The sequence below is a fragment of the Rhinolophus sinicus genome, chromosome 1, assembly GCF_057876585.1.
Source record: "Rhinolophus sinicus isolate RSI-liver-muscle chromosome 1, RSI-T2T, whole genome shotgun sequence".
NCBI classification, from domain to species: Eukaryota; Metazoa; Chordata; class Mammalia; order Chiroptera; family Rhinolophidae; genus Rhinolophus; species Rhinolophus sinicus.
This window is the reverse complement of record NC_142501.1, coordinates 145,364,174-145,376,319: the sequence shown is the minus strand read 5'-3', so window position 1 is coordinate 145,376,319 and position 12,146 is coordinate 145,364,174. Positions and strand designations below refer to the sequence as shown.

At 32.9% G+C, this 12,146-nt stretch overlaps 1 protein-coding gene across 14 annotated transcripts in view; it reads right to left on the bottom strand.

Annotated features, from left to right (window-relative positions):
- Nucleotides 1–297: 297 nt before the first annotated feature.
- EXOC1 (exocyst complex component 1) overlaps nucleotides 298–12,146 on the bottom strand; it is a 50,227-nt gene continuing 38,378 nt past the window's right edge. For all 14 annotated transcript variants that reach the window (XM_019740157.3, XM_074324520.2, XM_074324521.2 and 11 more), the window contains 6 exons: nucleotides 11,532–11,608; nucleotides 10,801–11,029; nucleotides 7,173–7,356; nucleotides 5,214–5,413; nucleotides 2,516–2,710; nucleotides 298–954 (listed from right to left, as the gene is read on the bottom strand). In XM_019740157.3, coding sequence (XP_019595716.1) covers nucleotides 802–954; nucleotides 2,516–2,710; nucleotides 5,214–5,413; nucleotides 7,173–7,356; nucleotides 10,801–11,029; nucleotides 11,532–11,608 — 1,038 coding nt within the window. In that variant the 3' untranslated portion in view covers nucleotides 298–801. The remainder of the gene's footprint in view (nucleotides 955–2,515; nucleotides 2,711–5,213; nucleotides 5,414–7,172; nucleotides 7,357–10,800; nucleotides 11,030–11,531; nucleotides 11,609–12,146) is intronic.

The following is a 12,146-nucleotide window of genomic DNA, read 5'->3' as shown; positions in this document are numbered from 1 at the left end:
TTTAACCTAGTCACCCTATCTCTAATACAGTCACATGGAGGGGAGGGTGGGTTCCGCATATGAATTTCAAGGGGGACACCATTCAGTCCATAGCACATTTTATTAGATTTAGTCCTAATGCTAGATATTTTATACTATTACAAATGACTTTATTTTTCTCATTATCTTATGACACTTTTAAGTATTTTATAGTAAATGGACATGTAGTTAATTTTTGTGTATTGATTTTATAAGAACCTCGTGTGCTGTCTTTGTGTATTGATCTGTTAAGCATATAACAGATCTAAGAATACCAAATTTCGACTTTTTTGAAAATTTCTTTATTTCAGAATCATTGCTACACAGTCACATAATCCTAAAATCCAAGTTTACAACTGATCACAAGATCCCTCATTCATATACACATTAGCTAGGCAGGGGGGGAAAATTCTGTACAATATTTTAGTAGTTACATGAAGCTGACAAACTCCTAATGCATTACTCAGAGAATAACCACTCACAAATACAAGAAGCTAGGCAATAAAGGAAAATTTCCTGTTCAGTCACAGAAAAATGCTAAAGATATTTTATGATGAGATAAATGCTTTAAGTTAGTACACAACCTACTGGTCAAATAAAACTGCTACTGCATAAGTTGGTACTTTTGCTCTTGAGTGTTTGTAGCATGGTGTTATCCATTTATCTGACATTTAATACTGCATAAAATTTCAAGTTTGGGTTCTCAAAACAGTTGCTGATATTTTTGAATAGTGTCTGGTAGACTTGGAGTGCTTTTTTCATTTACCTTTTCTTTCCTAAGGTTTAGTGGGACTGTGCAATGCTAGAGCAATAATCAAGAATGTCCTGAATAGTGAATTCCATTGTAACACCAGATCCAGGATAACAGCGAGCTATCAAACCTTCAAAGTGCTTGTATTGGCGTATAAATTCATCTTGCATAGAGTGCCACACCACCTATTATACAAATGAAAATAAAAGTCATTAAACCATGAATGGAAATGATACATAATCAAGTATGTAGAAATAATATCAAGACATATTCTAAGACTTTAGCAGAGTGTTAAGAGTTAAAAACATGCACCCTAGTTCCTATTTATAAGATATGTAACCTCAAGTATGTTACATCACCACTCCATACCTCAAGTTCCTCATCTATAAACTAGGGTAATAATACCTTCCTCATAAGTTTCTTGTGAGGATTAAATGAGTGAATGTATGTAAAGTACATAGAACAGTATGTGACACAGTAAGCATTACTACATTTTAGCTATTATTGTATCTACTACAATATCCAACACAGATGTGAAAATGCACAATCATGCATGGAATTAAGACTACTGATTAAATGAAATGGAATAGTTAATGCTTAAATTTTATTTCAAATGAAATTTTAAAAATTTCTTCACCTAAAATTGATGATGGAAAACACTGCTTGATGCCATGGTAGACACCAAGATGAGACAGATGGATTATCTGTAATCCAAGGAATTTATAATCTCGCAGGGGAAATTAATATGTAGACAACCATTAAGACAAAATCTGATACATACACTAACATATTAGCTAATAATAACGGGTGGCATTTATTGACACGTTCTCTGTATCAGCACAGTACAAAGTGCTCTGTGTATACATTATCCTACTTAAGTCTCATGACAACCTGGTGAGGGAGGGTATTATGATCATCATGCCTACCTGACAGTTGAGGGAATGTCTTTTTCCAGGATTTTTCCTAGTAAACCCTAAATCTAACAAATCCAAAATTCCTGTCAATTTAAGACTAAACAGTATTACATTTTTGCTTTTTATCTTTTAATGGTATTTCTTCCACCTGGAATACTACGCCTCCCATTTTATCTGTTAAATTACTATCTGACTTTCAGAGGCTAACACAAATGTAACATTCAACACAAAGGCTTTGATGATGCTGGAATCAGAATTATTCTCACTTATCTCTGGGCCTTTTCATATATAAAGGTTTATAAAGAATAATGGCTCAATCTGGGGTTTAAATCTGGCTCTACCATCCATTAACTATGGGTTCTTGGTCTTACTACTCCTCCTCTATAAGGTTTGATTTGTCTCATCTATAACACAGCAATGACAATAGTAGTGTCTACTGCACCAGAGAGGTATTATTTCCACTTTCCAAATAAGGAAATTGAGGCTCAAAGAGGTTAACTAATTTGCCCAAAGTCATACAGCTTAATTTGGATCCAGATTATGAACCCATTTCTAACTCCAACCCCCCAAAACCCATCCCCAAACAAAAGAAAAGCAACTTAATGCCTGAAAACAATAAAACAGAAATACAAAATAAGGAGGAAGAGCCATATAAACTTATATAAATATTATTCCTTTCTTCCTCAGAATTCACTCATCTAGTCTGTACTTTATGGAACTTTCGTCCTGCACTAAAATTAGAAAGCCTGTAGCATTTCTAGAGGAATATTTTGGGAAAAATCAATATATGTAAGAATGTGCAATCTAGGATAGTTAAAAGAACTAAGCATACCTGAAGTAAGTTCTCCTCTTCGCATAAATGTTTATCAACCTTCTTATAGAGGTTATCTAGACCTTTCTTCACTTCCTTTCCAGGATACTCTTTAATAACTTTACGAAGTTCTTGTTTGTTAAATGCAAGTTGATAGCTTACTTCCTCCTCTCTTATACCCTGTGCTACACGAGCTTCAACACCTTCAAAGAAATGCTTCAAGGAAATGAAAAGATATAATGGCTAAGAACAGCTTTTATTTTCATTTACATTTTTTAAAAAAATCTGATTATAAAATAGTATATATTCACTATGTAAAAACCAAATAATGTGTAAAAGTATAAAGGATAAAATAACAATCATGATAAAAATAACAATCACCTATTATACTACTCAGAGATATCTACTGTTAACATTTCAGATTTCCTTCTAGTCTTTTGATGTGTGAGTATGTAAATGAGATTATAATTTTGTATGTTGTATTTTCCATTTAATATCTTATGTTTTTCTCCGAAGTATACATTTTAATGGCTGCATTATATTCCATCCAATGACTAAACTACAATTTATTTATTCATTCCTCCAGTATTGGATATTTAATATTTTTCACTTGGGAAAATCCAGTCAGATTAAAACAAAATCTACTATAATACAGTTGCCATAAATATCTTTTGTACATAAGTATTTATCCAGATTACTTTTCACCATAAATTTCTAAGACTACAATTCCTCAGTTGAGGAATATACTTGTAAGTATTCTGAGGATTCCTCATATACAAAAACTGCTTCCAAGAAGAGTTCAATCAATTTATATTTCTGTTAAGAGTATATGAGACTACTATCTTACCATACATTCTATCATCAGCATTATCATAATTAAAAAACAATCATTGCCATTTTAATGAGTAAAAGGTTTATTTGTTGTTTAATTTTACAATTTTTTGGCTACAAATGAAGTTAACCTGCTTTTGTATGTTTAGTAGTATATTCAGAACCCTTGCACATTTATAAATTAAGATATTAGCGCTTTTCCTATTGATTTTAAAAGAATATCTTTTGTATTAAATGTACTGACTGTACTGGCTATATTATTACAAATATTCTTCTCAGGTTGTCTTTTAAGTATATATGTGTACATATATTTTTTTTGGGGGGGTCTTGGTTTTTTTAAATTTATTGGGGTGACATTGGTTAGTAAAATTATATAGGTTTCAAGTATACATTTCTGTAATACATCATCTATATATTGCATTGTGTGTTCACCACCCAGAGTCAGTTCTCCTTCCATCACCATAGAAACCGTCAACAGTTTATTTTTTTTTAATATGCAGTTTTACGATTGGCATGCCTTTATTTGAGCACTATACAATGATATCATACTGACAAGCCAAATCCCCTCTCATTATTTTTCTTTAAAGGTTTCTTAGCAAGTATTATTTGTTTATTCTTCATTAACTTATATTTTTTTGATAATTTTTTGACAAGTCTATTTCTGGAGATTTAAAATTGTTTCAATATAAACTTTTAATTGGTTACTATTACACACAGGAAATAATTTGTTTTTGGATATATTTATTTTGCGTCCTAATACTTTTCCAGAGACCAATAATTTCAGCATGTTATATATAGATAATTATAATTCTGACTCTTTCCTATGTCTTTGATTTATGTTTTAGGTCTTATTACATTGCCTAGAGCTTTCATAACAATGTTAAATAAAGGATCCAGCAATGCTTCTGTTTTAAATTTAATTTCAAATGGAATGCCTGATGTTACAATTAAGTATCATGTAGCTTTAGGGGTCAGACAGACCTTTAATCGTAAAGGAATATCTGACCTTAAGTTTTATAAGGAATTGATTCTGTATTTGATTAAACGTCTTTTATAATTTCTCTGAATTACTGACAACAAGTACATATTTTTAATTTCACTCTAATTTCAAGTTAAAAACTTACAAAAGATGACAAATCACATTGTGGACAAGGTCAGTTAGAAGGGTCCATTTAAGCATCTACAGTAAGACTTAATGTCGATAGGTTCTGTGACTAAGTGAAACAATGCCTAATGAAAACCATTTTTACCATAGTCTAAGTCACATAAACAACAGTTAAGTTCCTGGCATCTCATTAATGTTATAACAAAGCCATATTGAATGAAACAACATTATTAGAAGAACTGTTGTCCTGTGTTGCAAAGTTTTCTAAAACCATCATTTCTTAATTTTAATGACTAGATTTACTCTAGGGAATGATACAAGTCAGGAAAGGAAAAGGCAACAAACAAAGCAATTTGCGATTTTTCTTTTATCTTGATAAAGTTTCAAAATCTTCTTCTGAACTAGGGATAAAGATTAGCTATTTACGAAGTAAGAAATGAGAGTCGGCTATAATGGAAAAGCCTAATCCAGGGTACATCCCCTGGCTTTGCTACTTGCCAGTTACAACTTCAAGCCAGTTCTCTTTCAGTTTCTTCATTGTAAAACAGGGCTATTATCTTACCCCATCTTTGTTTACAAGAACTTGTAAACAAAAAAGTGCATACAGAGCACTTAGCAGTGTCATGGCACACTGGCAGCTTTAGTAACTGAGTTCCTCCTTTCTTATCGTCCTGCATCATATGTGAGCAAATTTAGGATAAATGTCTGTTGTGTTATTCGTATATAAATACATGTATTTGTGTTCAACACCAGGGAAAATATACTAAATGAAAATATACTTACATTTAGTTTTTCTAGAGGTTGCCCTAAAGAGTAAATGACGTAAGACTGAAGGTGATCTGTGTATTTTTGTTTGGCTTCTTTCTTTTCAGCTTCTAGACATGAGATTTTCAAACGAGAAAGTGTTGCAAAAATATGGTGAAAGTTTTCCATCATAACTACATCCCTAGGGGTCTTCTGGCTTTCATTTGCTACTTTCTCCACTAAATCAAAACAGAAAAAATATAATAACATCCTGATATGAGCATGACCATATTTAGCTATAAAAATATTTACATGATCTTTTTCATTTTCAAATTGAAGAAACAAGCACATTTCTGGACTTTACATTCACCTAAATTTAATTTAAAAAGTCATTCTAAAACAGTCTCATATATATGGAAACTTAGTACATAATAAAGGTGGTTTTTCCAATCAGTGGGGAAAATGATGAATTATTCACAATGTTTTAGGACAACCAGCTGGTCCTTTTGAATACATTAAATTTGGATTCCTATTTCACATCTTTCAGCCAAACAAATTCTAAATTGCTCAAGTACTTAGACAGCAAATAAATAAGTAAATGCAATCATTAAGTTCTAAGGAAAAATAAAGCTAATTAAAAAATAATTTTATGATAGTAAAACCTTTCTACGAATGGCCCAAAACTTAGAAGTCATAAAGGGAAAGGTAAATAAATTTGACATAAAATTTGAAAACTCTTGCATAATACAAAATACCATAGCAAAATAAATTTACAGACTATTAGGCTAACAAAGAATAAAAAGATTGATAATACCTAGCCATCTTCAGCACTGGTGCAGATGTGACAGAAATTTTCACCAACTGCTCATAGCACTGAACTGGTGTTACCTCTCTGCATGGCAATTTGGCGAAAGCCTTGAGATATACACAAACCTTTTGACCCAGTAATTCCATTTGTAGTAATTTGCCCTAAGAAAATTATTGGACAACTATACAAAAATATATGCAAGAAACTGGAAACAAACTAAATGCCTATTAATAGAAGATTTGGTAAATAAATAATGATGCATTAAAAATGATTATGGCTATCTATACTCATTGATAAGACAGATTACAGTCTAGCAGGTTCTAAAATGGCATGTAAGGTATGATAAAAATTTCACATTAGAGAATACACACATACAATGTGCACATTTAAAGAGGGAAAGAGACATATTGAAAAGTTTGGAAGGATAATAATTAAACGTTATCTGCATGATGAGATTACAAATTATCTGATTTTTAAAATCTGTTTTCTAATTTTTGGGGTTGTGCAATAAGCATATATTACATTACAATCAGAAAAAGCAAAGTTAGTTTGAATTTTAAAAGAAATATTAACCATACAAACATTCAATCATGTAATTTACCTATCCCCTAGACCTGCTTCCACTGAAAGTATGTCGCATGTAATTGGTGAGATGATTCCACTTCCTGTCATTTTTTTAGCTTTTAAAATTTCTGAATATATGCAATCAGATCATTTATTTCAAATTAAATGACACATCCATGCTGTTTCTGTAACTTAATTGTGGGATCTGACACAAGAAGACAGTGAATTACAGTATTTTAGCATTAATCTACCTCATGTGACAGATACAAAATCTGAGGCCTAAAGAAGTGAATTGATTTGCTTAAGGTTAGACAGACATCACTGCCTATCATTTCCAGAAGACTCCTGCTAAAATGCAAATGTAATCTGGGAACTCATTTTTTGTGTTTAAAAAAATGAATTCAATTTTGGATAGTAATTAGCCCATATGAACTCTAAAATATAAGTGGTTCCTGAGAATAATGAATGGGTTTTATATACTGCTTGTTTTTCAAATTGAAGAAAACTTTAATTTCAGAACACTTAAAAAAGGCTTTAGAATATGAAAAATAATAAACATATCTGCCTCCCAACTTCCAAGATACAAGAAATAATAAAAAGAACCAACCAAAAATTCAAAAGCTTACCATTAACAAATACTCCTCTGATAAGTTTAGTATATGCTTTATCTAGATCTCCACGACGCTCAGCATTTTTAAAGATTGACTCTGCAAGTCCAGCAAATTCTTCAAATTCAGCAACAAATGGAAGAATTCCTACTTTACTCTTCTTTGAGATCTTTACTTCTTCCATTTGCCTTATTTGATTACTCTAAAGTTAGGCAGAAAGTGAGGGAGAGAAATAGCCAAGCAACTTAAAAACAACATGTAATTGCAACCAAATGTATATATCATAGAGGAAGGCTAGAATTTAGTACCTAGAATATTCTGTATGTTTACTAATTAAAGATGAATACAATAGGGATAACTAAGAAAAACTATTCCTATACATTCCAAATTATTTTAAACAAGATGTAAACAATGCCTGTGAACCTTGTCTTTGTTCAAAGTAAAAACAACCAATAAACATTTTTATCATTTATGAAAGAAGTATAAGACAATTGCCCATTTTGGGACACAGCTGATAAGAGCACACACAGGTTCTCTCCAGGTCACTTCTGACTGGCGGCCACACAGCCAAATGTGAGAACCATAGCCATTTCCAATTCTCACCAGCTTAAAATGTTTGGATAGACAAGTTCTGTATTTTGGGGTGTGAGAACAGAGAGGGAGAATAGGCATTTCTACTATGGATTTGTGTTGTATTGTCTTCCATGTATCTAGTCTGTTCATTACTTATTCTAAATTAGTTCAGCAAAGTGCTTGTATATGACAGTGACAAAGTGCAAAAAGGATGTGTCATGTAGACAGAATCTAGACATTTGGGTTCAAAAAGATCCATGGATTCAATTATGGCTCTGTGTACTTCTCAGGAGATTTAGATCTATTAGCAGTAAGAGATACACTGCCAAATACTGTGGGATCATTTTCAACTTCTACCTAAAATTTCATTGTGTTGAGATTTTTGGGGTATAACCTGAAAACCATATGACATGTGAATTAGAATGGAATTATTTAGGCTACAGGTATTAGTATAAGAAAGCCTTGTGAGTACTGTCAACCATTTTATATTATCTTTACTACTATTCTACTTCATCAGCATTGGTTACTGTGAGGAGGAAAACTGGATGCAGGAGAGAGGGCAGTGTAAGATTGCGGGCAGTGTAAGATTGCATGCTCCGGAACCTGACTGTGGGGGTTATGAATGTCATCTCCATCACTTTTTAGCTGTTGAACTGGGGAAAGTAACATAGCCTCTCGGAGCATCTACCTTATGTGGGAAGGAAGAGGTTGTGAGGACAAGATGAGATATGTGTGCAAAGTGCTAGACCATTGCCTGGTACATACCGGTAGTAAGCACTGATTTGTGAATGCTGGTCTATTGTTATTAAACTATTTGATGATTGTTGTTTTGCATCATTTAAATGCAAAGGCTAGAATTATAGCCTGAATATACTTGAACATGAATAGGAAATGTTCCAAATGATACATAGTTATCTTCTCTGGCTTTGTAACAAGTAAATGGCTCATTTGAAAAAGAGCCATCAATAAACTAAATCTCACAAAAGTAAATTTCCAGCTGATTTGCCAAATCATACTGCCATCACCAAAAGGACACGGATGTTATTCAGTGTTTAAAACTACAACTTTGAGGCTTGCCACATATCACCATATTACTTGTGTCCATGGTAATTTCACCAAACCATATCACTCTCAAAGGTTTAAGAGTACAAATCCACTTCCCTATAGTGTGAGGAATCCTGAAAAGCAAATTAAACGTAATTAAGAAATACTATACTGGACTGCAGAGTCTGGGTTGGTAGTACTTGATGTGTCAGTTACTTTCCAATTTTAGCTCTAGCTCGGTTAGGCTACCTTTTTTAACCTTGTTCCTTGAAGAACATCAGACACTTCTGATTTGGCCACCAGATGAGAATCAAACTCAGGTGCTATCTCTTTCTTTCATTTTCTGCAGCCATCTGACATTCATACTTTTGGGTCAATACACACAGACCCATTCACTACTTTTCAAGGTATGCCCTAGGTCCTGATCTTGTCCCAAATACCAAAACATTTAACACTTATTGAGTACACACAATCTACCAGACACTGAGAAGACGTGAGTTAAAATAAGAGACAGCGACGACAGGTAGCAGAAGAGACCATCCTTCCCTTTAGCGACAAAAGGTAGATCCATAGGAATACATACAATTTACAAGGAAATATGAGTTTATACCTTTGTCTATCTAGGTTAATTTTACTTTGTTTCTCCACTGCCCTGTCTTGAGAGTAACATGAACATTCTTTAATTAACTATCATTAATTACTACTACTATTACTATCACCACCGCCGCCACCACCACCACCATTATGAGCTATCAGTTAGTAAGCTCTTATTTTGTGCCAGACAATGTGCTAAGTACTTAATCTGAACCTATGTCTACATCTACCTGACACTATACCCTATGCTTTTAACAATTACATTCTACTGGGTTGAGAGGTATTATATAAAGTTATATTTTACTGATAAAAGCAACAAAGCCTTTATATTGTGGTAATGTGCAGTGTCCTCATGATTCAGTGTTTCAGCTATGTCACGTGGGATTCATCTTAGCCTTTGGTACCTCTTCCTTTTTCTTTTGGCTATAAGCTTGCAATCAGACCTTCCAGATTTTTCATCACCTCTGGTGAAGGTGGGGGAGGGAAAAAGATAACTCTTAAATTGTCAAATTTCACAGTATTTCAAATACCAAGTGAAATCATTTGGTAGGAAAGGGAGATTAACAAGCCTACTGAGGTGACATTTAAGTTTCTATGGTGGATATAGGTTGCTTTTATACTTTCAAACACTCGGTAAGTTTTATTTTTTAAAAAGTATAAAAAATGATATGGATTTTAATTGCTCTTAATATTTTTATCTCCCATTAGTCTATGGATATTCAAGAGCTAAATATAACTTAAAGGTTACATAATAGAAATAATATTCATGATACATATCCACTGTTACATACTAAGTACGTTAATTAAAAATAAACAACCAAAACAACTGTTTTTAGAACCTGGCCCAGCCCAATTCATACCTGCAAGCTTACCAAAACCTAATAAAGTTATATAAATAAAAGTTATAGTTATTAATTATTTTTCTTTTACTATGACAAGGAGGAAAATGATGACTGCTGCAAGTTATTGTAAGAACAATTCTTAAAATAAAGCAGTATTATTAATTAAAGTTATTACACATAAAATAAACTTAAATAGTTTAAAGTTAAAATAATCCAATTATGAATTTTCTCATTAGAGTGTATTAAAAGAACAAAAATAAATCCAAGCAATAGTTTCAATTGTTTCATTAAATCTATGGTCACTAATTAGTTAACTGAGAGTCACCTAGTGGATCTCTTGAGCAGCTACCGTTGCTATGCCACCTACTCCAGAACTTATCAAGATTCACAATGTAGAAGGGAAGCTAACTCGCATAGTATCCAACCACCTCTGTTCACATATATTGTAGCCAACACCATGTTTCAAGGCTTTCGGAGATGAGAACAGTAGATGCCCCAAGGCAAAGCTGGAAATCTCTTGATTTAAACACATTTACCTATTTTTTGCAATGATTAGAATTCTAAGGTTTCTTTTTAAATTTTTTTAAACTTACAATGCATTTGTCAAAGTTCCTTTTGATAGTCACCAAAACATTTCCCAATGTAGTACTCAGAAAAGAAGCAGGGTCCACATTTTGTGCAGTCCACACATGATGACTCATTTTGACTAGCATATAAAGGGAATTAAAGCTATCAATTTTGTCTCCTAATGCAATTAGGTTGTTCAATTCTGGCTCAATGCAGCGAAATATTTTAGTCATCATTTGGCGGATCATATCCTTCCTGTTCAGAAAACATACAAAATATAGTTATTACAAGCTTCAGGTGTATTCATCTTTAACTTTAATCCACTGGGTATACACAAAATGAGTAACATATGATATTTCCACTAATAAAATGTCCAAATATGATGAACTAATTATTATACACTGGTTTCCCATATAAGCATATTTTCTGAAGTTAAATTTTATCACTCTAACTTTCTCATTTGTAAAGCTGGATCCTGAAATGTGCTTTGTGATTTCCGAGAAATACATGGCAATTCAAATGCTACTTCCCACCAGCAAACCTCAAAATTGATTACATTTTTTGTGAAGACTAGAGCAAGGAACTGCAGAGTCGCACAACAGTACCTATTTTAATTCAGTGAGCTGTTCAGCAGGACACTGGGCGTACACGTCGGTGCTTTGAGAGCCATCTGGACTCACTGAGCTGTACTCCTCTATGCTCAATGTAAAGTTTATTTTTTTCCCAAAATAAATAATAGATAGTAACAAACACATACTCAGATGAAACGGGCAGTGGTGTGCCAGAATTATGTGGCCGTGATAATGTTCCTCCATCTAGGTCGTCTGCTTCAGTCTGTAAAAATTATTCAGGTACTTTACATAATAAAAGACCAACAATTTGACTAACTTATATAGCAGAAGCCTGCTCAGTCTTAAAATTCCTAGAATACATTATGAAAAAATAATGATTTTTAAAGGTAGTATTACCGATAAAATTATATAATTTAGTATGCTCTGTAAGAATGAAATGCTTTGTTCTTAGATTTTATCAGAGAATTATTGTGGGGTGAGAAGCTGTGTTTGTATGTGTGCACATGAGGGGAAAGTGGGGAGAGAGAAAGTATAGGAGGCTGGGGGGGGGGGAGTGGGAATGGGAGGGCAGCTCAACAAAAAACAGAAAATACCGAGAAACAACTTTCAATAAAGAATTTTAAAAATTAAAGAAATCTCAGTAATCATGCTCATAAAACTTTGCCATTTAAAAAATGCTGTCACAAATTCTTACAGAAGCCACGAAGTAAGAAAATTTACTACCACCACCATCTACAACAAGTCCTCAACCATTTGAGGTAATTTTCTCATTTATTTTATGACTGTTTTTTATACGTTGG